Source organism: Struthio camelus, chromosome 34, assembly GCF_040807025.1.
Source record: "Struthio camelus isolate bStrCam1 chromosome 34, bStrCam1.hap1, whole genome shotgun sequence".
In the NCBI taxonomy this organism is placed as follows: domain Eukaryota; kingdom Metazoa; phylum Chordata; class Aves; order Struthioniformes; family Struthionidae; genus Struthio; species Struthio camelus.
In genome coordinates, this window is record NC_090975.1 from 11662 (window position 1) to 39484 (window position 27823).

A 27823-nucleotide genomic window follows, 5' to 3' on the forward strand; every position below is an offset into this window, starting at 1 on the left:
GTGCCCCGTGGGGGGGGACACGGGGTCCCTGTGGGTGATATGGGGGCCTATAGGTGAGGGGGGGTGGTGGGTGCCCTGTGGGGGGGGGACACGGGGTCCCTGTGGGTGATATGGGGGCCTATAGGTGAGGGGGGGCGGCGGGTGCCCCATGGGGGGGACACGGGGTCCCTGTGGGTGATATGGGGGCCTATAGGTGAGGGGGGGCGGCGGGTGCCCCGTGGGGGGGGGACACGGGGTCCCTGTGGGTGATATGGGGGCCTATAGGTGAGGGGGGGCGGTGGGTGCCCTGGGGGGGGGGGACACGGGGTCCCTGTGGGTGATATGGGGGCCTATAGGTGAGGGGGGGGCAGCGGGTGCCCCGTGGGGGGGGGACACGGGGACACATCCATCCCCGCAGTGACGCATGTGTCCCCCCCCTCGCCCCCCCCCCCAGGAATTAGACACCCAAAGGTGCCAAATCCCTGGGACGATGCCACCGCGCTCGGGTTACCCCGTCGTTGGGGGGGGGGCAATTCCCAGGGAGGGGGGGCTATTCCCAAGCGGGGGGGGCAATTCCGAGCAGCAGGAGGAGCCCCCCCCCATGTGCCCCCCCCCCCCAGCTCCGGCCGGGCTTGGGGCCTCCTGGGGCCTGGGGGTATTTTTGGCTGGGGGCCCTGCTGGGGGGGGTCCGGGGGGGTATTTTGGGCTGGGGGCCGGGCCGGGGGGGGTATTTTGGGCCGGGGGGGGCCCGGGGATTTATAGCGGGGGCCGAGCGGCGCGGGGCAGAGCCGCAGCCCAGCGCAGCCATGCCCGAGCCCGCCGGTAGGGCAGCGATTTGGGGGGGGGGCAGCTATGGGGGGGCAGTTAGTTATGGGGGGGTAGTTATGGGGGGCAGTTAGTTATGGGGGGGTGGTTTGGGGGGGGGGCAATTGCCCCTAGCAGGGGTAAAAGCATGGGGGGAGGGATTGCTCTTGGATTTGTGGGGGGGGGCATATGGTCCGGGGGGGGGAATGGGAGGGGGATTACCCCTGGTGGGGGGGAAGAGGGGGGGCAATTGCACCTGGTGGGGGGGAATGGGGGGCAATTGCACCTGGTGGGGGGGAATGGGGGGGGGAATTGCCCCTGGTGGGGGGGAATGGGGGGGGCAATTGGCCCTGGGGGGGGAATGGGGGGGCAATTGGCCCTGGGGGGGAATGGGGGGGGAATTGGCCCTGGTGGGGGGGAAATGGGGGGGGCAATTGGCCATGGGGGAGGGGAGAAGGACTTAGGGGGGCAATTGCCCCTAGTGGGGGGGTGTTGGGGGGGCAATTGCCCCGATGGGGGGGCGGTGGGGGGTAATTGCCCCTGCTGGGGGCGGGAGGACGGGGGGGGGCAGTTAGATGGGGGGGGCATTTGCAGCACCTCGGAGGCCGGGGGGGGGGAGAGTTGCACACGCGTGTGCGAGCGGCGCCGCTCCTTCACCCACGCGTGTGCGCACCGCGGGGGGGGCACCCACGCGTGTTCCCCGGGGGGGGAACGACAACAAGCGTCACCCCCTGGGGGTGGGGTGGGGGGGGCGACGCCGTCGCACACGCGTGTGCCGGCACACGCGTGTGCGGGCAGCCGGGCTCGGGTTACCCCCGGGGGGGGGTATCGGGGGGGGGGTTGGATTTCGGCCGCCCCGAAAGGGCACCCGCAGGTGGCGGCCACTAAATCAGCCCTGTCCCGGTGGGGGGGGACGGGGGGGGGACAGATGAGGACACGGTGGGGGGGGGACACCCTATTGGGGGGGAGTGACACCCTATGGGGGGGAGTGACACCCTATGGGGGGGTGAGGATGACACCTAGCAAAGGAGGGGGGGGACGCGGGGTGGTTCGGGGGCGGGGGGGTCCCCGCCGCGTCCCCGGGTGTCCCCCCCCCTTGGTGACAGCTGAGGCCTGTCCCCAGCCCGGGCTATTTACGGGGGTCCGAGTCACATCCCGGCCTTATATAGGGCTCCCCGGGTGCCAGGCAGCGCCGGGGGGGGGGGACAGGACGGGGTGGCCCCCCCCGCCCAGCCAGCCCCCCCCCCGGGTGTCATTTGTCTCCCTGAGGTGTCATTTGCCTCCTTCAGGGTGTCATTTACCCCCCCCCAAGATGTCATTTCCCCCCCCCAGGTGTCATTTGCCTCCTTCAGGGTGTCATTTACCCCCCCCAGGTGTCATTAGCCCCCCCAGATGCCATTTCCCCCCCCGGGTGTCATTTGCCCCCCCCGGGTGTCATTAGCCCCCCCAGATGCCATTTACCCCCCCCAGGTGTCACTTGCCCCCCCTCAGATGTCTTTTGCCCCCCCCCCCGGCCAGTTGTGCCCTTGAGATCGGGAAATACCCCGGGGGGGGCAATTTTGGGGGGCAGGAAGACCTTTTGGGGGGGGGGAATTGCCCCTGGGGGGAAGAGAAGGACCCCGGGGGGGGCAAATCTTGGAGCAAAAGGGGAAAGATTTGGGGTTGGGGGGGGAAGGAGGTTGGGGGGGGCGTACACGCGTGTGGCCGGACACGTGTGGCCTTGTACACGCCTCACGCGCCCCCTGCCCCGTTTCCCCCCCCCCGTGTCCCCCCCCCCCCGGCCCAGCCGCCAAGAAGGAGGTGAAAAAAGAGGAAAAGAAGGAAAAAAAGGAGGAGAAGAAGGGGGAGACGCAGGAGCCCCCCAAAGGTCAGCGGGGGGGGCAGGGGGCCGGGGGGGTCAGGTTTGGGGTCTGGGTGCCTGGGGGGGTCAGGGTGTTGTGGGGGGATCAGGTTTGGGGTCTGGGTGCTGTCGGGGGGGGTCGGGGTGCCATGGGGGGGTCAGGTTTGGGGTCGGGGTGCTGTCGGGGGGGGTCAGGGTGCCATGGGGGGGTCAGGTTTGGGGTCGGGGTGCTTGGGGGGGTCAGGGCACCATGGGGGGGTCAGGTTTGGGGTCAGGGTGCTGGGGGGGGTCAGGGCGCCATGGGGGGGTCAGGTTTGGGGTCGGGGTGCCTGGGGGGGGTCAGGGTGCTGTCGGGGGGGGTCAGGTTTGGGATTGGGGTGCCTGAGTGAGGTCAAGATGCTCTTGGAGGGGTCAGGGTGCTATGGGGGGGTCAGGTTTGGGGTCAGGATGCTCTTGGGGGGGGTCAGGGTGTTGTGGGGGGGTCAGGTTTGGGGTCTGGGTGCCTGGGGGGGATCAGAGTGCTGTGGGGGGGGGTCGGGTTTGGGGTTGGGGTGCCGGGGGGGGTCAGGGTGCTATGGGGGGGTCAGGTTTGGGGTCAGGGTGCCGTGGGGGGGTCAGGGTGCTATGGGGGGGTCAGGTTTGGGGTCGGGGTGCCTGGGGGGGGTCAGGGTGCTGTCGGGGGGGGTCAGGTTTGGGATTGGGGTACCTGAGTGAGGTCAAGATGCTCTTGGGGGGGTCAGGGTGCTATGGGGGGGTCAGGTTTGGGGTCAGGATGCTCTTGGGGGGGGGTCAGGGTGTTGTGGGGGGGTCAGGTTTGGGGTCTGGGTGCCTGGGGGGGATCAGAGTGCTGTGGGGGGGGGGTCGGGTTTGGGGTCGGGGTGCCGGGGGGGGTCAGGGTGCTATGGGGGGGTCAGGTTTGGGGTCGGGGTGCCAGGGGGGGTCAGGGCACCATGGGGGGGTCAGGTTTGGGGTCAGGGTGCCAAGGAGGGGTCAGGGTGCCATGGGGGGGGTCAGGTTTGGGGTCGGGGTGCCGGGGGGGGTCAGGGCGCCATGGGGGTGTCAGGTTTGGGGTCGGGGTGCCGGGGGGGGTCAGGGCGCCATGGGGGTGTCAGGTTTGGGGTCGGGGTGCCGGGGGGGGTCAGGGCATCATGGGGGGGGTCAGGTTTGGGGTCAGGGTGCCAAGGAGGGGTCAGGGTGCCATGGGGGGGTCAGGTTTGGGGTCGGGGTGCCAAGGAGGGGTCAGGGTGCCATGGGGGGGTCAGGTTTGGGGTCGGGGTGCCTCTAACCCCCCTGTTTCTTTGCAGACACCAAGGATGACTCCCTGGGTGAGGAGCCAGCTGTGCCCCCCTTGTCCCCCCCCCACGATGTCCCCGCTGTGTCTCCCCCCCCCGGGACCCCCTGACCTGCTCTCTTGCAGACGACATCCACCCCCCCGAGCAGCGCGACCCCGACGGGCTCTTCCTCAGCAAGCCCCAGAGCGTCCTCGTGGACTGCGGTAGGTGGGGGGGTCTTGGGGGGGGGTCCTGGGGGGTCCCTGTGGGGCTGGGGGGGACCTGGGGGGCTGTAGAGGGTCCTTGGGGGCTGGAGGAGGGTCCTGGGGGTCCCCTGTGGGGCTGGGGGGGATCTGGGGGCTGCAGAGGGTCCTGGAGGTCTTGGGGGGGGTCCTGGGGGGTCCCTGGGGGTCTAGGGGGATTCTGGGGGGTCTGCAAAGGGTCCTGGGGGGCTGCAGAAGGTCCTAGGGGTCCCCTGTGGGGCTGGGAGGGGTTCTGGGGGGCTGTAGAAGGTCATAGGGGGCTGCAGAGGGTCCTGGGGGTCCCTGTGGGGCTGGGGGGGTCCTAGAAGTTTGCAGGGATCCTGAGGGTCCTCATGAGGTGGCCATGGGTGGCCGTGGGGTGGCCGGGTCCCCGGTGGCACCCGCGCTGTCCCCAGGGAAGGACGTCACGGCGGCGGCCTGGGTGGCCGGGGTCCAGGAGGTCCCCACGGGGCTGCGGGGTGGCCGCGGGTGGCCGTGTGTCCCCGCGGGTGGCCGTGGGTGGCCGGGTCCCCGGTGGCACCCGCGCTGTCCCCAGGGAAGGACGTCACGGCGGTGGCCCGGGTGGCCGGGGTCCGGGAGGTCCCCATGGGGCTGCGGGGTGGCCGCGGGTGGCCGTGTGTCCCTGTGGGTGGCCGTGGGTGGCCGTGTGTCCCCTCGGGTGGCCGTGGGGTGGCCGGGTCCCCGGTGGCACCCGCGCTGTCCCCAGGGAAGGACGTCACGGCGGTGGCCCGGGTGGCCGGGGTCCGGGAGGTCCCCACGGGGCTGCGGGGTGGCCGCGGGTGGCCGTGTGTCCCTGTGGGTGGCCGTGGGTGGCCGTGTGTCCCCGCGGGTGGCCGTGGGGTGGCCGGGTCCCCGGTGGCACCCGCGCTGTCCCCAGGGAAGGACGTCACGGCGGTGGCCCGGGTGGCCGGGGTCTGGGAGGTCCCCACGGGGCTGCGGGGTGGCCGCGGGTGGCCGTGTGTCCCTGTGGGTGGCCGTGGGTGGCCGTGTGTCCCCTCGGGTGGCCGTGGGGTGGCCGGGTCCCCGGTGGCACCCGCGCTGTCCCCAGGGAAGGACGTCACGGCGGTGGCCCGGGTGGCCGGGGTCCGGGAGGTCCCCACGGGGCTGCAGGGTGGCCGCGGGTGGCCGTGTGTCCCTGTGGGTGGCCGTGGGTGGCCGTGGGGCCCCGCGGGTGGCCGTGGGGTGGCCGGGTCCCCGGTGGCACCCGCGCTGTCCCCAGGGAAGGACGTCACGGCGGTGGCCCGGGTGGCCGGGGTCCGGGAGGTCCCCACGGGGCTGCGGGGTGGCCGCGGGTGGCCGTGTGTCCCTGTGGGTGGCCGCGGGTGGCCGTGTGTCCCCGCGGGTGGCCGTGGGGTGGCCGGGTCCCCGGTGGCACCCGCGCTGTCCCCAGGGAAGGACGTCACGGCGGTGGCCCGGGTGGCCGGGTCCGGGAGGTCCCCACGGGGCTGCGGGGTGGCCGCGGGTGGCCGTGTGTCCCCTCGGGTGGCCGTGGGTGGCCGGGTCCCCGGTGGCACCCGCGCTGTCCCCAGGGAAGGACGTCACGGCGGTGGCCCGGGTGGCCGGGGTCCGGGAGGTCCCCATGGGGCTGCGGGGTGGCCGCGGGTGGCCGTGTGTCCCTGTGGGTGGCCGTGGGTGGCCGTGTGTCCCCTCGGGTGGCCGTGGGGTGGCCGGGTCCCCGGTGGCACCCGCGCTGTCCCCAGGGAAGGACGTCACGGCGGTGGCCCGGGTGGCCGGGGTCTGGGAGGTCCCCACGGGGCTGCGGGGTGGCCGCGGGTGGCCGTGTGTCCCTGTGGGTGGCCGTGGGTGGCCGTGTGTCCCCGCGGGTGGCCGTGGGGTGGCCGGGTCCCCGGTGGCACCCGCGCTGTCCCCAGGGAAGGACGTCACGGCGGTGGCCCGGGTGGCCGGGGTCCGGGAGGTCCCCACGGGGCTGCGGGGTGGCCGCGGGTGGCCGTGTGTCCCTGTGGGTGGCCGCGGGTGGCCGTGTGTCCCCGCGGGTGGCCGTGGGGTGGCCGGGTCCCCGGTGGCACCCGCGCTGTCCCCAGGGAAGGACGTCACGGCGGTGGCCCGGGTGGACGGGGCGCAGCTGGCGGCCAAGCCGGCCGTGCGCTGGTTCAAGGGGAAGTGGCTGGAGCTCGGCATCAAGAGCGGCACCCGCTTCCAGTTCAGGGAGGCCTTCGACAAGGACAGCAAGGTGGGGGCGCTGGGACGGCACTGGGAGGTACTGGGCGGGCACTGGGATGGGACTGGGAGGCACCGGGAGGTCCTGGGGGAGACTAGGGGGCACTGGAAGTGACTGGGGGGCACTGGGAGGCACTAGGGGGGCACTAGGATGGGACTGGGAAGTACTAGGGGGGCACTAGGATGGGACTGAGGGGCACTGGGGGAGACTGGGGGGCACTGGGATGGCACCAGGGGGCACTGGGAGGTGCTAGGGGAGACTGGGGGGGCACTGGAAAGTCCGGGGAGGGTCACTAGGGGGCACTAGGATGGGACTGGGAGGCACTGGGGGAGACTGGGGGGCACTGGGAGGCACTAAGGGAGACTGGGGGGCACTGGGATGGCACCAGGGGGCACTGGGAGGCACTAGGGGAGACTGGGGGGCACTGGGAAGTACTGGGAGGCTCACAAGGGGGCAGTAGGATGGGACTGGGGGAAACTGGGGGGCACTGGGAGAGACTGGGGGGTGCTGGGAAGTACTGGGGGGACATTGGGGGGATACTAGGGGGCACTGGGAGCGACTGGGGTGGCACTGGGGGGCACTGGCTAACATTCCCGCCGTGTCCCTCCACGTGCCCCTACCATGTCCCCCCGTCCTGCTGTCTCTCTCTGGATCCCCGTGTCCTTGGCGTGTCCCCAACGTGTCCTCGGCGTGTCCCCGACGTGTCCTCGACGTGTGCCTGGTGTGTCCTCGATGTGTCTCCCAACATGTCCCTGATGTGTCCCCCACATGTCCTCGACATGTCCTTGGCGTGTCCTTGACGTGTCCCTAATGTGTCCTTGACATGTCCTTGACGTGTCCCTAATGTGTCCTCGACACGCCCTCAATGTGTCCCTGGCATATCCTTGACGTGTCCCTGACGTGTCCTCGGTGTGTCCCTGTGACCCCAACACGTCCTTGACGTGGCCCTGGCGTGTCCTCGGTGTGTCCCCATGACCCCAACACGACGTGGCCCTGGCGTGTCCCTGATGTGTCCCCAACGTGTCCTCGACGTGTGCCTGGTGTGTCCTCGATGTGTCTCCCGACATGTCCCTGATGTGTCCCCAACGTGTCCTCGACATGTCCTTGGCATGTCCTTGACGTGTCCCTGATGTGTCCTCGACGTATCCCTGACATGTTCCTGCCGTGTCCCTGACATATCATCGATGTGTCCCTGCCGTGTCCTCGACGTGTCCCCAACATGTCCTCGGCGTGTCCCCGTGTCTCTGGCATGTCCCCAATGTGTCCTTGACGTGTCCCTGGTGCGTCCTCGACATGTCCTCAACGTGTGCCCGACGTGTCCCCGTGTCCTCGACGTGTCCTCGACGTGTCCCCGCCGTGTCCCCGCCGTGTCCCCGCCGTGTCCCAGGTGTACACCTTCGAGCTGCACATCAGCAAGGTGGTGATCAGCGACCGGGGCGACTACCGCTGCGAGGTGACGGCCAAGGACAAGAAGGACAGTTGCTCCTTCAACATCGACGTGGAGGGTGAGCGGCCCCCCCCCCCCCGGTCCCGGGACCCCCCCCCCTCGTTTCGGGGGGGGGGGGTCCTCACGTCCCCCCGTCTGTCCGGCAGCCCCCCGCCCCAATGACAAGGACAACGTGCTCCAGGCCTTCAAACGGACGTGAGTGCGGCCCCCCCCCCTGAGACCCCTTTGATGGACTGGGGACCCCCCCAAAACCCTAAGATAGACTGGGGACACCCCAAACTCCAGAATAGACTGTGGAGCCTCCCCAACCCCCCCCTTGATGGATTGGGGACCCCCCCAAACCCCAGGATAGACTGGGGACCCCCTCAGCCCCCCATTGAGGGACTGGAGACCCCCCCAAACCCCTTTGATGGACTGGGGACCCCCCCAAAACCCTAAGATAGACTGGGGACCCCCCCAAACTCCAGAATACACTGTGGAGCCTCCCCACCCCCCCCTTGATGGATTGGGGACCCCCCCAAACCCCAGCATAGACTGGGGACCCCCTCAGCCCCCCATTGAGGGACTGGGGACCCCCTAAACCCCACTGTAGACTTGGGCCCCCCCCAAACCCCAGGATAGACTGGGGACCCCCTCAGCCCCCCATTGAGGGACTGGAGACCCCCCCAAACCCCTTTGATGGACTTGGGACCCTCCCAAACCCCATTGTAGACTGGGACCCCCCCCAAAAACCCACTATAGACTGGGGACCCCCCCTCTCTGCCCCCCTTGATGGATTGGGGCCCCCCCCAAAACCCCAGTGTAGACTGGGGACCCCCTCAGCCCCCCCTTGAGGAACTGGGGACCCCCCAAACCCCATCTCACCTTTGAGTCCCCCTGAACCCCATCACACCTTGGAGACCCCCCCCGATGCTCATCTCACCCTGGGGTCCCCCCGGCCCCCATCCCACCCTTGGGACCCCCCCAAACCCCTTGGGGACCCCCGTATGAGCCCCCTTTTCACCCTGGAGACCCCCCCAAACCCCCAGCCACCTTAGGGGCCCCCTTGAACCCCACATCACCCTTGGAACCCCCCCCCCCAAAACCCAACTCCCCCAGGGGACCCCCCCCCCAAATCCCTTCACCCCTCTGGGATCCGCCCAACCCCCAAAATACTTTGGGGACCCCCCCAACCCTCCTTTCACCCTGGGGACCCCCCTGCCTCCCGTTGCCCCCCCCGGGGCCCCCCAACACCCGCCGGGCTCCCCCCAGGGGCGAAGCCAAGGGCGACATGGCCGGGGAGCTGGACTTCAGCGGCCTGCTCAAGAAGCGGTGGGTGCTCGTGCGAGGGCGTGCGAGGGCGTGCGGGGGGGGGGGGCGCAGCGGGGGCACGCGAGGGGCGCGCACGTGCGAAGCGGCAGCCGTGAAGCCGTGCGAGGGGCACGCACGAGGCCGTGCGAAGGGGGGGCGTACGTGCAAAGCTGTGCAAGGGGCACACGCGGCGCCGTGCAAGAGGTGTGCATGAGGCCTTGCAAAGGGGCATGCATGTGCAAGGGGCACGTACGAGGCCGTGCAAAGGGGCACGCATGTGCAAAGCCGTGCGAGGGGCACACGCGGTGCCACGCAAGGGACTCACACGAGGCCATGTGAAGGGGCACGCATGTGCAAGGGGCACACGTGGTCCCGTGCAAGGGGCACACACGTGCAAAGTCGTGTGAGGGGCATGCACAGGACCGTGCGAGGGACTCACACGGGGCCGTGCAAAGGGGCACGCATATGCAAATCCGTGCGAGGGGCACACGCGGGGCCGCGTGGAGGGGCGTGCGCGTGCAAAGCCGTGCGAGGGGCACGCACGAGGCTGCGCGGAGGGGCGCACACGTGCAAAGCCGTGCGAGGGGCACACACGTGGTCCCGTGCAAGGGGCGCGCACGTGCAAAGCCGTGCGAGGGGCACATGCGGGGCTGTGCGAGGGGCACGCACAAGGCCACGCGAAGGGGTACGCGCGTGCAAAGCCGTGCGAGGGGCATGTACGAGGCCATGCAAAGGGGCACGCATATGCAAAGCCATGCGAGGGGCACGCACGAGGCCGCACGAAGGGGCGCGCGCGTGCAAAGCCGTGCGAGGGGCGTGCACAGGGCCGCGCGGAGAGGCATGCATGTGCAAAGCCGTGCGAGGGGCACACACGTGGTCCCGTGCAAGGGGCACGTGCGTGCAAAGCCGTGCGAGGGGCATGCACGAGGCCGCACGAAGGGGCGCGTGCGTGCAAAGCCGTGCGAGGGGCGCGCACGGGGTCACGCGGAGAGGCATGCATGTGCAAAGCCGTGCGAGGGGCACACACGTGGTCCCGTACAAGGGGCACGTGCATGCAAAGCCGTGCGAGGGGCACACACGTGGTCCCGTGCAAGGGGCACGTGCGTGCAAAGCCATGCGAGGGGCGCGCACGAGGCCGCGCGCGGCGGCCAAGCGGTGCGAGGGCCCCGGGCCGCCGCAGGGAGGTGCAGGTGGAGGAGAAGAAGAAGAAGAAGGACGAGGACGACCAGTTCCCGCCCGAGATCTGGGAGCTGCTCAAGGGGGTGACCAAGAAGAGCGAGTACGAGCGCATCGCCTTCCAGTACGGCATCACCGACCTGCGCGGCATGCTCAAGCGCCTCAAGAAGATCAAGGTGGAGCCCAAGAAGAGCGAAGGTGCCTGGAGCCGGGGGGAAACGAAGCAAAAAGGCGGCGGTTGGGGGGGGGGGAGGACGCAGGGTTGGGGATGTGGAGGGACATGAGGGACATGGGGGACACAGAGAGACATGAGGGACATGGGACATGGATGGACGTGGGGGACACGATTGGACATGGAGGGACATGGATGCACATGGAAAACATGGTTGGACATGGAGAGACACGAGGGGACATGGATGGACATGGAGAACATGGTTGGACATGGAGGGACATGGAGGGACATGAGGGACACGGGGGGACGTGGATGGACATGGAGAACATGGCTGGACATGGAGAGACATGGAGGGACATGGGACGTAGGAGGACATGGAAGGACACAGGGCTGGGGACACCGGGTGATATGGGGACATGGGGCTGGGGAAATGGGACATGGGAACACAGGGTTGAGGAAGGGGGGACATGGACGCGGGGCTGGGGGAGTGGGGGACATGGAGAGACAAGGAGGGACATGGACATGTGGGGACATGGAGAGACATAGAAGGACATGGAGAGATATGGGGGACACGGGGGGACATGGAAGGTCATGGAGGGACATAGAGGGACACAGGGGGACCTGGAGGACATGGAGGGAGATGGAAGGATGTGGAGGGACACGGGGAGACATGGAGGGACACGGGAGGACACGGGGTCCCGGAGGGAGGCAGGGGACGCAGGGCGGTGGCCCGCCGTGACGCCGGCGCCCGCAGCCTTCGTCCGCAAGCTGGACCCGGCCTACCAGGTGGACAAGGGCAACAAGATCAAGCTGATGGTGGAGCTCAGCAACCCCGACCTGCCCCTCAAGTGGTACAAGAACGGGCAGCTGATCAAGCCCAGCACCAAGTACGGGGCGCCGGGGGGCTCCTGGGGGGCAGGAGGAAGAGATACTGGGGGGCTGGAGGGGGATTTGGGGGGTACTGGGGGGCAGGAGAGGGAGGTATTGGGGGGCTGGAGGGGGGCAGGATGGTGGTATTGGGGGCCGGAAGAGGATTTGGGGGGCTCTTGGGGGACAGAAGGGGGTATTGGGGGCTGGAGTGGGGCAGCAGGTGGGTACTGGGGGCAGGAGGGGGATTTAGGGGCCTGGGGGGGCTCTTGGGGGGCAGGATGGTGGTATTGGGGGGCAGAAGGGCTGTTTTGGGGGGCTCTGGGGGGGGGCTGAGGTGAGTCAGGGGGTCTGTGAGGACCCCTGGGCCCCCCCAGCCTGGCTCTGACTCTGTGGCCCCCCACCGTGTCCCCTACGTGTCCTCCTATGTGTCCCCCCCAATCTCTGCATCCCCTCGTGCATCCCATGTCCCCATCCCCGTGTCCCCCGTGTCCCCCCACGCCCCCCGTGTCCCCCCCGTTTGTCTCCCCACACCCCCGTGTCCCCCGGGTGTCCTCGCGTCCCCTCCCGCGTCCCCCCCCCCCCAGATACGTCTTCGAGAACGTGGGCCTCAAGCGCATCCTCACCATCCACAAGTGCTCGCTGGCCGATGACGCCGCCTACGAGTGTCGCGTCAACGAGGAGAAGTGCTTCACCGAGGTCTTCGTCAAGGGTGAGCGTGGCCCCGCGGCCCCGCGGCCCCGCGGCGGCGGCCCCCGTCCCTGACACCCCCCCTCCTCGGTGTGTCTCCCCCTCCCCTCCCCACCAGAGCCGCCCGTGACCATCGCGAAGGGCCTGGACGACCAGCAGGTCTTCGTGGGCGACCGGGTGGTGCTGGAGACCGAGGTGTCCGAGGAAGGAGCCCAAGTCATGTGGTAACGTGTCCCCGGCGCGTTCCCGGGGCCGCGCGTGGCTCCGCGCGGCCGGCTGGCCGTCCCCACGCCGTGGGTGCCTCCTGTCCCCCCTCCTCGCCTGCCCGTCCGCCTCTTGGCCCGCTGTCCCGTCCGCGTGGCCGTCTGTCCCTTCTCGCCGTGTGCACGCGTTCATCCGGGCCGTGTGGCCGTTCCTCGTGTCCGCGTGCCTGCCTGCCCGCCCCCCTCTCAGCCACGTGGCCACGTGTGCGTGTCCATTGCCTGTGTGTCCATGCCACCATCACGTGTCCATCCTTGCTGTCTGCGTGTCTGTGCCACCATGTTCATCCCTGCCATCTGCGTGTCCATGCCCACCACGTGTCCATCCCTGCCATCTGCGTGTCCTTCGTCATCACGCTTTGATCCCTGTCGTTTGCGTTTCCGTGTTCCCTACCACGTGCCCATCCCCGCCATCGCGTGTCCAAACCCACCGTCCGCATGTCCAAACCTGCCATTGCGTGTCCACATCTGCTGCGTGCACGTCCCGTGTGTCCATGCTTGCCATCACATGTCCATCCCCGCCGTCCACCTGCCTACCATCGCGTGTCCGTGCTCGCCCTCCATGTGCCCATGCCTGCCGTTGCGTGTCTGCATGCCGGTGCCCACCGTCGTGTGTCCGCCTGTCCATGTGTCGTGTGTCCGTGCGGCAGGATGAAGGACGGGGTGGAGCTCACGCGGGAGGAGACCTTCAAGTACCGCTTCAAGAAGGACGGGAAGAAGCACTATCTCATCATCAATGAGGCCACCAAGGAGGACACGGGGCACTACAAGGTCATGACCAACGGGGGCGAGAGCGAGGCTGAGGTCATTGTGGAAGGTGAGGAGTCCTGGGGGGGGTCCCAGAGGGTGTTTAGGGGGTGATGGGGGTGTCTAGGAGGTCCCTGAGGGGGTCCTGTGGGTGCTGGGGGATGTCTGGGGGTACTGGGGGATGTCTGGGGAGGTCTCTAGTGGGGTCCCAAGGGTGTCTAGGAGGTCCTGGGGGTATCTGGAGGAGCTCCCAGGGGTGCAGGGGGGTGTCTAGGAGGTGCCCAGGGTACCCAGGAAGTCGTGGGGTGATGGGGGTGTCCAGGAGGTCCCATGGGGAGCCTGTGGTCCCCAGGGGGTCCCAGAGGTGCAGGGGTGGGGGGATGTCTAGGAGATCCGTGGGGTATCTGGAGGGGTTCTCAGGGGTGATGAGGGTGGCCAGGGGGTCTGTGGTGCCTGGGGGGGGTGTCGTGGGGGGGCCCCTGTGGGCATCCTAGGGGTGCGAGGGGTGCTTGGGGAAGACAGGAGGGCTTCCTGGGGGGGCTGGGGGTGCATCTAGGGCTCCCAAGGGTGTTTGGGGGGGTGCCCGGGGTCCCTGGGGGGGGTCCCTGGGGTCTCCAGAGGGGTCTGGGGGTGTCCAAGGGGGCCGGGGTGGGGGACAGGAGAGGTGTCTCCAGGTCCCCGGGGGAAGGTCCCTGGGGTGAACCCAGAAGGTCTGCGAGCTGTGGCTGGGGGGGTCCCTGGGGTGCAGTGGGGAGGGTGTGTGTGTGTGGGGGGTGCCCGCCGCCTCCCCCCCCTCAAACCGGGCTCCCCCCCCACCGCAGACAAGAAGCTGGAGGTGCTGCAGGGCATCGCGGACCTGACGGTGAAGGCGAAGGAGCAGGCGGTGTTCAAGTGCGAGGTCTCCGACGAGAAGGTCACCGGCAAGTGGTACAAGAACGGCGTCGAGGTCCGGCCCAGCAAGCGCATCCACATCTCCCACAACGGCAGGTGGGGGCCGCGGCACCGCGCCGGGAAGCTCGCAGCCCTTAGGGCACCGTTTGGGGAAGCTCGCAGCCCCCGGGCACCGTTTGGGGAAGCTCGCAGCCCTTAGGGCACCGTTTGGGGAAGCTCACACCCTCCTGGGGCACCGTTTGGGGAAGCTCGCAGCCCCCGGGCACCGTTTGGGGAAGCTCGCAGCCCTTAGGGCACCGTTTGGGGAAGCTCGCAGCCCCCGGGCACCGTTTGGGGAAGCTCGCAGCCCTTAGGGCACCGTTTGGGGAAGCTCGCAGCCCCCGGGCACCGTTTGGGGAAGCTCGCAGCCCTTAGGGCACCGTTTGGGGAAGCTCACACCCTCCTGGGGCACCATTTGGGGAAGCTCGCAGCCCTTAGGGCACCGTTTGGGGAAGCTCGCGGCCCTAGGGCACCGTCTGGGGAAGCTCGCAGCCCTTAGGGCACTGTTTGGGGAAGCTCACAGCCCCCGGGCACCGTTTGGGGAAGCTCGCAGCCCCCGGGCACCGTTTGGGGAAGCTCACACCCTCCTGGGGCACCGTTTGGGGAAGCTCGCAGCCCCCGGGCACCGTTTGGGGAAGCTCGCAGCCCTAGGGCACCGCTGGGGGAAGCTCGCAGCCCTTAGGGCACTGTTTGTGGCAGGTGACAACGCTTAGGGCACCCTTTGGGGAAGCTCACAGCCCTAGGGCACCGCTGGGGGCGGGTGGCAGCCTTTAGGGCACTGTTTGGGGAAGCTCGCAGCGCCCGGGGCACCGCTCGGGGCAGGTGGCAGCCCCAGGGCACTGCTGGGGGAAGCTCGCAGCGCCCTGGGGCACCGCTCGGGGCGGGTGTCCCCTCCGGGGGTGGGTGGCACCCCGGGGCACCGCTCAGGGCGGGTGTCCCCGCCGGGGGCGGGTGGCACCCCGGGGCACCACTCGGGGCAGGTGTCCCTGCTGGGAGCGGGTGTCCCCGCTGGGGGCAGGTGTCCCCTCCGGGGGTGGGTGGCACCCCGGGGCACCGCTCGGGGCGGGTGTCCCCGCTGGGAGCGGGTGTCCCCGCCGGGGGCAGGTGTCCCCTCCGGGGGCGGGTGGCACCCCGGGGCACCGCCGGGGGCGGGTGTCCCCGCCGGGGGCGGGTGGCACCCCGGGGCACCGCTCGGGGCGGGTGTCCCCTCCGGGGGCGGGTGGCACCCCGGGGCACCGCTCGGGGCGGGTGTCCCCTCTGGGGGCGGGTGGCACCCCGGGGCACCGCCGGGGGCGGGTGTCCCCGCCGGGGCGGGTGGCACCCCGGGGTACTGCTCGGGGCGGGTGTCCCCGCCGGGGCGGGTGGCACCCCGGGGCACCGCCGGGAGCGGGTGTCCCCGCCGGGGGCGGGTGGCACCCCAGGGCACCGCTCGGGGCGGGTGTCCCCTCCGGGGGCGGGTGGCACCCCGGGGCACCGCTCGGGGCGGGTGTCCCCTCCGGGGGCGGGTGGCACCCCGGGGCACCGCCGGGGGCGGGTGTCGCCGCCGGGGGTGGGTGGCACCCCGGGGCACCGCTCGGGGCGGGTGTCCCCACTGGGAGCGGGTGTCCCCGCCGGGGGCAGGTGTCCCCTCCGGGGGCGGGTGGCACCCCGGGGCACCGCTCGGGGTGGGTGTCCCTGCTGGGAGCGGGTGTCCCCGCCGGGGGCAGGTGTCCCCGCCGGGGGCGGGTGGCACCCCGGGGCACCGCCGGGGGCGGGTGGCACCCCGGGGCAGCGGTGTCCCCGCCGGTGGCCCCCAGGTTCCACAAGCTGGTCATCGACGACGTGCGCCCCGAGGACGAGGGCGACTACACCTTCATCCCCGACGGCTACGCCCTCTCACTCTCCGCCAAGCTCAACTTCCTCGGTGCGGCCCCCCGCGGGGCCCCCCGCCACCGCGGGCCACCCGGCGCCCTGCGGGGACACTGGCGGCGCTGGGTGGGGGGACCTGGGCACCCTGCGGGGACGCTTATGGTGCCAGGGGGCACCCAGCACCCTGCGGGGACACTAGCGGCGCTGGGGAGGACCTGGGTGCCCCACAGGGATGCTCGTGGCACTGGGGGGGGACGGGGGTGTCCTTTGGGGACACTTGTGGCATTGGAGGGTCCCTGGGTACCCTTTGGGGACACTTGTGGCATTGGGGGGGGTCCAGAGCCCTTTTTGGGGACACTTGTGACATTGGGGGGTCCCTGGGTGCCCTTTGGGGACACTTGTGGCATTGGGGGGGGTCCAGAGCCCTTTTTGGGGACGCTTGTGGCACTGGGGGGTCCCTGGGTACCCTTTGGGGACACTTGTGGCATTGGGGGGGGTCCAGAGCCCTTTTTGGGGACACTTGTGGCATTGGGGGGTCCCTGGGTGCCCTTTGGGGACACTTGTGACATTGGGGGGGTCCCAGAGCCCTTTTTGGGGACGCTTGTGGCATTGGGGGGTCCCTGGGTGCCCTTTGGGGACAATTGTGACATTGGGGGGGTCCAGAGCCCTTTTTGGGGACACTTGTGGCATTGGGGGGTCCCTGGGTGCCCTTTGGGGACACTTGTGACATTGGGGGGGGTCCAGAGCCCTTTTTGGGGACACTTGTGGCATTGGGGGGGTCCCTGGGTGCCCTTTGGGGACAATTGTGACATTGGGGGGGGTCCCAGAGCCCTTTTTGGGGACGCTTGTGGCATTGGGGGGTCCCTGGGTGTCCTTTGGGGACACTTGTGACATTGGGGGGGTCCCAGAGCCCTTTTTGGGGACGCTTGTGGCATTGGGGGGGGTCCCTGGGTGCCCTTTGGGGACAATTGTGACATTGGGGGGGGTCCCAGAGCCCTTTTTGGGGACGCTTGTGGTGCTGGGGGGCGGGGGGTCCCGGTTGCCCTTTGGGGACACTTGTGGCTGGGGCACCATTTGGGCACACCGGTGGCACTGGAGGGGGGGGGTCAGAGCCCTTTTTGGGGACCCCCCCCCAAAACCCCATCCCGTTAACCCTTTCCTCCCTGTGCCCGCAGAGATCAAGGTCGAGTACGTCCCCAAGCAAGGTGAGCCGGGGTGGCCCGGGCGGGCGGGGGGGGGTCAGGGCACCGTCGGGGGAAGCTCACAGCACCGCGTCCCCTCTGTCCCCCCCCCCCCAGAGCCCCCCAAGATCCACCTGGACACCTCGGGGAAGACGGCCGAGAACACCATCGTGGTGGTGGCGGGGAACAAGCTGCGCCTCGACGTGCCCATCTCGGGCGAGCCCGCGCCCACCGTCACCTGGATGAAGGGGGACGAGGTGAGGTGACACCCCCCGCCCCGGTCCCCTGCCCTGCGACGAGACGCGGCCCCCGCCGGGGGCCCCTCCGGCGTCCTCGCCCCGCCGCGACCTGTCCCCCTGCCCACCCCGAGCCGTGTCCCCTGCCTGCGTCCCCGTGCCGTGCCGTGTCCCCCCGATGTGTCCCTGCGCCATGCCGTGTCCCTGTGCCGTGTCCCCCGATGTGTCCCTGTGCCATGCTGTGTCCCTGTGCCGTGTCCCTGTGCCGTGTCCATGTCCCCTGCCTGCGTCCCCGTGCTGTGCTGTGTCCCCTGATGTGTCCATGTCCCCTGCCCCCTGTGCCGTGTCCCTGTCCTCTGCGTCCCCATGCCGTGCCATGTCCCCGATGTGTCCCTGTGCCATGCCGTGTCCCCGTGCTGCATCCACATGCTGCATCCGTGTCCCCTGCGTCCCTGTGCCGTGTCCCCCCGATGTGTCCCTGCGCCGTGCCGTGTCCCTGTGCCGTGTCCCCATGCTGCGTCCGTGTCCCCTGCGTCCCTGTGCCGTGCCGTGTCCCCCCGATGTGTCCCTGCGCCGTGCCGTGTCCCTGTGCCGTGTCCCCATGCTGCGTCCGTGTCCCCTGCGTCCCCGTGCCGTGTCCCCCGATGTGTCCCTGTGCCGTGTCCCCATGCTGCGTCCGTGTCCTCTGCGTCCCCATGCCGTGCCGTGTCCCCCGATGTGTCCCTGTGCCATGCCGTGTCCCTCTGCTGTGTCCCCATGCTGCATCTATGTCCCTTGCGTCCCCGTGTTGTGTCCCTGTGTCCCAATGCATCCCCGTGCCCCTATGCTGTGTCCCTGTGCCGTGTCCCCATGCTGTGTCCATGTCCCCATGACATGCCCGTGTCCCCCTGATGTGTCCCTGTGCCGTGTCCCACTGCGACCGTGTCCCCTGCATCCCCATGATGTGTCCCCATGTCCCCTGATGTGTCCCCGTGCCCCCATGCCATGTCCCTGTGCCACGTCCCCATGCTGTGTCCATGTCCCCTGCGTCCCCGTGCTATGTCCCTGTGTCCCCCGATGCATCCCCCATGCCGTGTCCCTGTGCCACGTCCCCATGCTGCGTCCGTGTCCCCTGCGTCCCCGTGCTGTGTCCCTGTGTCCCCCGATGCATCCCCCATGCCGTGTCCCTGTGCCACGTCCCCATGCTGCGTGTCCCCTCGCCCCCCGCCACGTCCCCGTTTCCCCGCGCCGCGGCCCCGCGCCACGTGTCCCCCGTGTCCCCGCGCCCCAGCTGTTCACGGAGACGGAGGGCCGGGCCCACATCGAGGAGAAGAAGGAGCTGAGCAGCTTCGTGATCGAGAGCGCCGAGCGGGGCGACGAGGCTCGTTACACCATCAAGGTGACGAACCCCGTGGGGGAGGACTCGGCCGTCCTCTTGGTCAAGGTGGTCGGTAAGGAGGGGACAGGGGACGGGTGCTGGCTGGGGACAGCGATGGGGACAGGGACATGGGGAGTGTGGGACACGGGGTGGCTGGGGACAAGGGGACAGGGATGGGGTGGCTGGGGACAGGGACATGGGGAGTGTGGGACACGGGGTGGCTGGGGACAAGGGGACAGGGACGGGGTGGCTGGGGACAGGGACGGGGTGGCTGGGGACAGTGATGGGGACAGGGTGGCTGGGGACAAGGGGATGGGGACAGGGTGGCTGGGGACAAGGGGACAGGGAGAAGGGGTGGCTGGGGACAGGGATGAGGGACGGGAGGCTGGGGACAAGGGGACAGGGACGGGGTGGCTGGGGACAGGGATGGGGACAGGGACACGGGGAGTGCGAGACTCGGGGTGGCTGGGGACAGGGACGGGGTGGCTGGGGACAGTGATGGGGACAGGGTGGCTAGGGACAAGGGGACAGGGACAAGGGGTGGCTGGGGACAGGGATGAGGGACAGGGGAGGCTGGGGACAAGGAGACAGGGATGGGGGTGGCTGAGGACAGGGATGGGGACAAGGGGACAGGGACAAGGGGTGGCTGGGGACAGGGATGAGGCACAGGGGAGGCTGGGGACAAGGGGACAGGGACGGGGTGGCTGAGGATAAGAGGATGGGACACGCGGTGGCTGGGGACAGGGATGGGGGGACAGGGCTGGCTGGGGACAAGGGAACAGGGACAGGCAGTGGCTGGGGACAGGGAGGTCCCGGCCGTGTCCCCGTGTGCCAGCGGGCGTCCCCGCGTGTCCCCGCAGACGTGCCCGACCCCCCCGAGTCCGTGCGCATCACCTCGGTGGGGGAGGACTGGGCCGTGCTGGCCTGGGACCCCCCCAAGTACGACGGGGGACAGCCCGTGACCGGTGAGTGGGGACGGCTCCGAGCACACGCGTCATGCCCCCGCGAAGGGCCACGCACGGACGGGACACGCGTCCCTGTATGGAGCCGGCGTGGCCTTGCCCACGTGTGTCCCCGCGCCCACGCGTGTCCTCCTGCCCGTGTCCCCCCACGCGCGTGTGCCCGGCCCCGCAGGCTACCTCATCGAGCGCAAGAAGAAGGGCTCCATGCGCTGGATGAAGCTCAACTTCGAGGTCTACACGGGCACCACCTACGAGTCCACCAAGATGATCGAGGGCATCCTCTACGAGATGCGGGTCTTCGCCGTCAACGCCATCGGCATCTCCCAGCCCAGCCACAACACGCAGCCCTTCATGCCCATCGGTGGGGGCCGTGGCGGGGCTTGGGGGGGGGTCTCCAGGGGGTGCTGGCGGGACCTGCGGAGAGAGCAGAGGGGCTTTTGGGGGTTTCAAGAGGCAGTCTGGAGGGCCAAGAGAAGGTTTGGGAAGTTCTGGGGGCCGGGATCCTGCTGGGGGTCCAGGAAGAGTTTTGGGGATGTGGTGGATGGGGTTTGGTGGTCCAGGAGAAGGTTTGGGAGGTTCTCCTGAGGGTCCAGGCAGTCCAGGAAGGGTTTTGGGGATCAAGGATGGGGTCTGGTGGTCCAGGAGAGGGTTTAGGAGGTCCTCCTGGGGGGTCCAGGCAGTCCAGGAAGGGTTTTGGGGATCAAGGATGGGGTTTGGTGGTCCAGGAGAGGGTTTGGGAGGTCCTCCTGGGGGTCCAGGAAGGGTTTTGGGGATCAAGGATGGGGTTTGGTGGTCCAGGAGAGGGTTTGGGAGGTCCTCCTGGGGGTCCAGGAAGGGTTTTGGGGATCAAGGATGGGGTTTGGTGGTCCAGGAGAGGGTTTGGGAGGTCCTCCTGGGGGGTCCAGGCAGTCCAGGAAGGGTTTGGGGGATCAAGGATGGGGTTTGGTGGTCCAGGAGAGGGCTTGGGAGGTTCTCCTGGGGGTTCTGCTGGGGGTCTAGGAAGTGTTTTGGGGATCAAGGATGAGGTTTTCTGATCCAGAAGAGGGTTCTAGGGGTTCTCCTGGGGGTCCAGAGGGACCTGCTGTGGGGCTGGGGGGGGAGTTCTGCATCCCTGGGGGGGGTTTTGAGGCACCCACGGCAGGTTGGGGGGCGCCCCAGCAGGGGTTGTCACAGTGCTGGTCCCCCCCCCTCCTCCAGCCCCCACCAGTGAGCCCACCCACCTGATACTGGAGGACGTCACCGACACCACGGCCACCCTCAAGTGGCGCCCGCCCGAGCGGGTGGGCGCGGGGGGCATCGACGGCTACTTGGTGGAGTACTGCCGCGAGGGCTGTGAGTGGGGCGCCCCACGGCGGGACCCCTGCCCCACGGCGGGGCGCCCCGAGCCCTGGTGGCCACACAGCTTAGGGGGAGACCCCGACCCAGCACTGTCGTCCCGTCCTGCCCCGTGACCCTGCCCCCAGCCCCATAAGTCCCTGTGCCCCCTAATCCCATACGGCCCCAACCCCGTGTCCCCTTGCCCCCCAACTCCTTTGCCCCATCCCATATGATCCCCCCTCTGCCCCCCAACCCCGTACCCCCAACCCTGTACCCCCAACCTTGTGCCCCCAATCCTATATCCCCCAACCCTGTACCCCCAATCCCATACGCCCAAACTTCATGCCCCCCAATCCTGTGCCCCTTAATCCTGTACCCCCCAATCCCATACCCCAACCCCATACCCCCCTCCCATCTCCCCCAATCCCGTGCCCCTTAATCCCATACCCCGAACCTGTACCCCCTAATCCCATACCCCCAACCCCATACCCCTGATCCCATAGCTCCAACTCTGTACCCCCCAATCCTGTACCCCTGATCCTATACCAACCCTGTACCCCCCAATCCTATACCCCCGATCCCATACCCCCAACCCTGAACCCCCTAATCCTGTACCCCAATCCCATACCAACCCTGTACCACCTAACCCCATACCCAATCCCATACCCCCAACCCCGTACCCCCAATCCCATAGCCCCTAATCCTGTACCCCAATCCCGTACCCTCTAATCCCGTACCCCTCCAATCCCATATCTCCAACCCCGTACCCCCTTATCCCATACCCCCAACTGCATATCCCCAATCCTGCGCCCCCTAATCTCATACCCCCAATCCCATACCCCTAATCCCGTACCCCCCGATCCCGTACCCCCTAACCCCCGCCCCCCGGCCGGACCCCGACGGCCTCGCGGTCGCCGCAGCGGACGAGTGGATCCCGGCCAACACGGAGCTGGTGGAGCGCTGCGGCTTCACGGTCAAGGGGCTGCCCACGGGCGAGAAGCTGCTCTTCCGCGTCATCGGGGTCAACATCGCCGGCAAGAGCCCCCCGGCCACCCTGCTGCAGCCCGCCACCATCCGGGAGATCGTGGGTGGGTGTCGCGCCGGGCGGAGGGTGGCGGGGGAGCCGGGCGGCGGCGGGGCTCCCGGCTCAGCCCCGTCGCCCCTCTCCTGCCAGAGCGCCCCAAGATCCGCCTGCCCCGGCAGCTGCGGCAGACCTACGTGCGGAAGGTGGGCGAGCAGGTCAACCTCGTCATCCCCTTCCAGGTGAGCGGCAGCGCGGGGGGAGCGCGCGGCTCCCCCAGGGCGCCGCTGGGGACGGCCGTGGCCCTCGGGGCGCCGCTGGGGACGCTCACAACCCCTGGGGGCGCCGCTGGGGACGGCCGTGGCCCTCGGGGCGCCGCTGGGGACGCTCACAACCCCTCGGGGCGCGGTTGGGGACGGTTGTGGCCTTCAGGGCACTGCTGGGGACGCTCGTGGCTCTCGGGGTATTTCTGGGGAAACTCACAACCCCTTAGGACACTGTTGGGGACACTCATGGCTCTCGGGGTATTTCTGGGGACACTCGTGGCCCTTGAGGCACTGTTGAGGACGCTCACAACCCCTTAGGACACTGTTGGGGACACTCGTGGCTCTCGGGGTATTTCTGGGGACACTCATGGCCCTTGAGGCACTGTTGAGGACACTCACAACCCCTTGGGACACTGTTGGGGACACTCATGGCTCTCGGGGTATTTCTGGGGATGCTTGTGGCCCTTGAGGCACTGTTGAGGACACTCACAACCCCTTAGGACACTGTTGGGGACACTCATGGCCCTCGGGGTATTTCTGGGGACACTTGTGGCCCTTGAGGCACTGTTGAGGACACTCACAACCCCTTAGGACACTGTTGGGGACACTCATGGCCCTCGGGGTATTTCTGGGGACACTTGTGGCCCTTGAGGCACTGTTGAGGACACTCACAACCCCTTAGGACACTGTTGGGGACACTCATGGCCCTCGGGGTATTTCTGGGGACGCTCGTGGCCCTTGAGGCACTGTTGAGGACACTCACAACCCCTTAGGACACTGTTGGGGACACTCATGGCTCTCGGGGTATTTCTGGGGACGCTCGTGGCCCTTGAGGCACTGTTGAGGACACTCACAACCCCTTAGGACACTGTTGGGGACACTCATGGCTCTCGGGGTATTTCTGGGGACGCTCGTGGCCCTTGAGGCACTGTTGAGGACACTCACAACCCCTTAGGACACTGTTGGGGACACTCATGGCTCTCGGGGTATTTCTGGGGACGCTCATGGCCCTTGAGGCACTGTTGAGGACACTCACAACCCCTTAGGACACTGTTGGGGACACTCATGGCTCTCAGGGTATTTCTGGGGACGCTCATGGCCCTTGAGGCACTGTTGAGGACACTCACAACCCCTTAGGACACTGTTGGGGACACTCATGGCCCTCGGGGTATTTCTGGGGACGCTTGTGGCCCTTGAGGCACTGTTGAGGACACTCACAACCCCTTAGGACACTCACAACCCCTTAGGACACTGTTGGGGACACTCATGGCTCTCGGGGTATTTCTGGGGACGCTCGTGGCCCTTGAGGCACTGTTGAGGACACTCACAACCCCTTAGGACACTGTTGGGGACACTCATGGCCCTCGGGGTATTTCTGGGGACGCTTGTGGCCCTTGAGGCACTGTTGAGGACACTCACAACCCCTTAGGACACTCACAACCCCTTAGGACACTGTTGGGGACACTCATGGCTCTCGGGGTATTTCTGGGGACGCTCATGGCCCTTGAGGCACTGTTGAGGACACTCACAACCCCTTAGGACACTGTTGGGGACACTCATGGCTCTCAGGGTATTTCTGGGGACGCTCATGGCCCTTGAGGCACTGTTGAGGACACTCACAACCCCTTAGGACACTGTTGGGGACACTCATGGCCCTCGGGGTATTTCTGGGGACGCTTGTGGCCCTTGAGGCACTGTTGAGGACACTCACAACCCCTTAGGACACTCACAACCCCTTAGGACACTGTTGGGGACACTCATGGCTCTCGGGGTATTTCTGGGGACGCTCATGGCCCTTGAGGCACTGTTGAGGACACTCACAACCCCTTAGGACACTGTTGGGGACACTCATGGCTCTCAGGGTATTTCTGGGGACGCTCATGGCCCTTGAGGCACTGTTGAGGACACTCACAACCCCTTAGGACACTGTTGGGGACACTCATGGCCCTCGGGGTATTTCTGGGGACGCTTGTGGCCCTTGAGGCACTGTTGAGGACACTCACAACCCCTTAGGACACTCACAACCCCTTAGGACACTGTTGGGGACACTCATGGCTCTCGGGGTATTTCTGGGGACGCTCGTGGCCCTTGAGGCACTGTTGAGGACACTCACAACCCCTTAGGACACTGTTGGGGACACTCATGGCCCTCGGGGTATTTCTGGGGACGCTTGTGGCCCTTGAGGCACTGTTGAGGACACTCACAACCCCTTAGGACACTCACAACCCCTTAGGACACTGTTGGGGACACTCATGGCTCTCGGGGTATTTCTGGGGACGCTCATGGCCCTTGAGGCACTGTTGAGGACACTCACAACCCCTTAGGACACTGTTGGGGACACTCATGGCCCTCGGGGTATTTCTGGGGACGCTTGTGGCCCTTGAGGCACTGTTGAGGACACTCACAACCCCTTAGGACACTGTTGAGGACACTCATGGCTCTCGGGGTATTTCTGGGGATGCTCGTGGCCCTTGAGGCACTGTTGAGGACACTCACAACCCCTTAGGACACTGTTGGGGACACTCATGGCTCTCGGGGTATTTCTGGGAACACTCACAACCCCTTGGGGCACTTCTGGGGACACTCGTGTCTCTGGGGGCATTTTTGGGGACACTCGCGCCCCTCCCTGGGCCGGGGTGGGTGACACCACCGCCGCCGCGTCCCCAGGGCAAGCCGCGGCCGCGGGTGACGTGGACCAAGGAGGGACAGGCGCTGGACAAGGACATCAACATCCGCACGTCCGACCTGGACACGGTGTTCTTCATCCGGGCGGCCGGGCGGCACCACTCGGGGCAGTACGAGCTGAGCGTGTGCATCGAGAACATGGAGGACACGGCCAGCCTGTGCCTCCGCATCGTCGGTGCGCCCCAGCCGCCCGGGCGCTCCGGCCGCTGGGGGTGTTGGGAGCACTGGGAACGCTGGGGGCACTGGGAGCTCTAGGGGCGCTGGGAGTGAGGGGAGCACTGGGAGCGAGGGGCATGTTGGGAACACGGGGAGCTCCAGGAGTGTTGGGAGCACTGGGAGCTCTGGGAGGGGGCTCACTGGGAGCGCGGGGAGCACTGGGAGTGTTGGGACCTCTGGGAGCACTGGGAGTGGGCCCACTGGGAACGTTGGGAGCACTGGGAGTGGGCTCACTGGGAGCATGGGGAGTACTGGGAGTGGGCCCACTGGGAATGTTGGGAGCACTGGGAGTGGGCTCACTGGGAGCATGGGGAGCACTGGGAGTGGGCCCACTGGGAACGTTGGGGAGCACTGGGAGCAGGTTTATTGGGAGTGTGGGGAGCACTGGGGGCGCTGGGAGTGGGCTCACTGGGAGTGGGCCCATTGGGAGTGTGGGGCATGCTGGGAGCACTGGGAGAGCTGGCAGCGGGCCCATTGGGAGCATGAAGAACACTGGGAGTGCTGGGAGCACTGGGGTGGCACCTTCTGAGAGCCCTGAGCTGAGTGCACTGGGGGCACTGCGAGGTACTGGGGGGCTCCGGGGGTATTTGGGGGGGTATTCAGGGGGGTATTTGGGGGCTGACCCCCCATGCTGCCCCCAGAGAAGCCGGGGCCCCCCCCAGGCGGTGAAGGTGAAGGAGGTTTGGGGCTTCAACGCCCTGGTGGAGGCTCTGGGGGTATTTAGGGGGGGGTATTTAGGGGCTGAGGGGTATTTTGGGGGGGTATTTAGGTGCTGGGGAGTATATGGGGGGGGTTTGGGGGGCTGACCCCCCCATGCCCCCCCCAGAGAAGCCAGGGCCCCCCCAGGCAGTGAAGGTGAAGGAGGTTTGGGGCTTCAACGCCCTGGTGGAGTGGGAGCCCCCCAAGGACAACGGCAACTCCGAGATCACCGGCTACTGCATCCAGAAGGCCGACAAGAAAACCATGGTGAGGGGGGGCCCTAACTGCCCCCCCGGGCACTAACTGCCCCCTCCCCGCCCCTCAAACTACCCCCCCGCTCCCCAGTTGCCCCCCAAGTCCTTGCAACTGTGCCTGCTGCCCTCTGCGCCCCCCCCAGGCTCCCTACTTGCCCTCAGATCCCCTAAGTGCCCCCCTGAGCCCCTAACTGTCCCCCCAGACCCCTTAATTGCCCCCCAACTCTGCACCTGCCCCCCCTGGCCCCTAATTGCCCACCTGGGCTACTAATGACCCCATCAGAGCCCCTAACTGCCCCCCCAGCTCTGTGCCTCCCCCCCGAGCCCCTAACTGCCCCCCCAGACCCACTGTCCCCTTATAGCCATCTGCCCCCCTGAGCCCCTACCTCCCCCCCAGCTCTGTACTTGCCCCCCCAAGCCCCTAACTGCCCCCGAGCTGCTAAGTGCCCCCCCAGAGCCCCTAACTGCCCCCCAGCTCTGTATCTGGCCCCCGAGCCCCTATCTGGCCCCCAAACTGCTGACTGCCCCCCCGAGCCCCAAACTTCCCCCCTAGAGCCCCTAACTGCTCCCCTGCTCTGTACCTGCCCCCCCAGAGCCCCTAATTGCCCCCTAGCTCTGTACCTGCCCCCTCCAGAGCCCCTAACTGCCCCCCGGGCCCCCTAACTGCCCCCCAGCTCTGTACCTGCCCCCCGAGCCCCATCTGCCCCCCCAAGCCCCTAACTGCCCCCTGAGCCCCTAACTGCCCCCCAGACCCACTGACTGCCCCCTTATAGCCCCCATCTGCCTCCCCGAGCCCCTAACTGCCCCCCCCAGCTCTGTACCTGCCCCCCCCCCGGAGCCCCTAACTGCCCCCCCACCCCCGGCCCCCAGGAGTGGTTCACGGTGTACGAGCACAACCGCCTGACGCGCTGCACCGTGTCGGACCTGGTGATGGGCAACGAGTACCTGTTCCGGGTGTACAGCGAGAACGTGTGCGGGCTGAGCGAGGCGCCCGGGCTCTCCCAGAACAGCGCCCGCATCCCGAAAGCAGGTCCCCGGACGCCTGGGCCCCCGGCCTCTCCTTTTGCGGGGGGGGGGGGGTGGGGGCGGGTTCCTTCCCTGCTCTGGGAGGGCGGCCCGGACGCTCTCCAGTTTTGGGAGGGGGGCAGCCGGGACGCCTGGGTCCCCTCCGGCTTCGGCGGGGTCTCCTCCCTGAGGACGCGTGCCCGCGCGCCCGCAGGCCTCATCCTGAAGCCGATGGACTACAAGGAGCACGACTTCCGCTCGGCCCCGAAATTCCTGACGCCGCTGGTGGACCGCACCGCGGTGGCCGGCTACAGCACGGCCCTCAACTGCGCCGTGCGGGGCCACCCCAAGGTGAGGCCGGCGGGCGGCGCCGGGTGCCTCACGCCAACCCCGCGCCCCTCTTCTCTTTCCGTTCCCCCCCTCCCCGCCGTGCTGAGCCCGTTCCGCTCCCTCCTCTCAGCCCAAAGTGATCTGGCTGAAGAACAAGATGGAGATCGGCGAGGACCCCAAATTCCTCATGAAGCACAGCCAGGGCGTGCTCACCCTGCACATCCGCAAGCCCAGCCCCTTCGACAGCGGCACCTACAGCTGCCGCGCCGTCAACGAGCTGGGCGAAGCCCTCACCGAGTGCAAGCTGGAGATCCGAGGTGCGGGTTTTTTTGGGAGGGGGCACGGGGTGACGGCACCTTTCTCGCCCTGACTCGGCGCGCTCTCTCTCTCTCTCCCCGCGCAGTGCCCCAGTGAAGCGCGGACGGCGAGGACGGAGCCGCGCCGGGGCGGACAGAGCTGCCGTCACGTCGCTCTTTGCGCGGCGGGAGAATAAACGGAGCTTGCGGGCTACACCCCGCCGCGTCCGTCTGT

At 68.2% G+C, this 27823-nt stretch overlaps 1 protein-coding gene across 3 annotated transcripts; it reads left to right on the forward strand.

The window, feature by feature from the left end:
• The first annotated feature begins 291 nt into the window (after nt 1-291).
• MYBPC2 (myosin binding protein C2) lies at nt 292-27804 on the forward strand. Of its 3 annotated transcripts, none has more exons than XM_068923422.1 (29): nt 292-335; nt 2570-2650; nt 3928-3948; nt 4041-4118; nt 6200-6348; nt 7750-7841; nt 7930-7978; nt 9035-9094; nt 10254-10447; nt 11176-11308; nt 11876-12000; nt 12097-12202; nt 12889-13055; nt 13807-13972; nt 15712-15818; nt 16939-16968; nt 17062-17201; nt 18451-18610; nt 19398-19502; nt 19672-19860; nt 20697-20831; nt 21737-21904; nt 21991-22079; nt 24771-24963; nt 25831-25970; nt 26828-26987; nt 27177-27313; nt 27423-27609; nt 27696-27804. In XM_068923422.1, the coding sequence occupies exons 3-29, from the start codon at nt 3937-3939 to the stop codon at nt 27704-27706; spliced, it is 3282 nt and encodes a 1093-aa protein (XP_068779523.1). In that variant the 5' UTR covers nt 292-335; nt 2570-2650; nt 3928-3936; the 3' UTR covers nt 27707-27804. The 3 variants fall into 3 exon arrangements, 2 of the variants coding, with proteins under 2 accessions (XP_068779523.1, XP_068779521.1); XM_068923420.1 differs by lacking the exon at nt 292-335 and adding an exon at nt 706-801 and having other exon boundaries at nt 7724-7841; XR_011137127.1 differs by lacking the exons at nt 292-335; nt 26828-26987 and adding an exon at nt 706-801 and having other exon boundaries at nt 7724-7841.
• The last annotated feature ends 19 nt before the right edge of the window (nt 27805-27823 follow it).

Excerpts from the sequence above, each read along its gene's own strand:
- MYBPC2 (XM_068923420.1), top strand. Across the intron at positions 7,842-7,929 it reads CTTCAACATCGACGTGGAGG|CCCCCCGCCCCAATGACAAG; the intron begins GTGAGCGGCCCC and ends TCTGTCCGGCAG. Across the intron at positions 15,819-16,938 it reads CGCCAAGCTCAACTTCCTCG|AGATCAAGGTCGAGTACGTC; the intron begins GTGCGGCCCCCC and ends CTGTGCCCGCAG.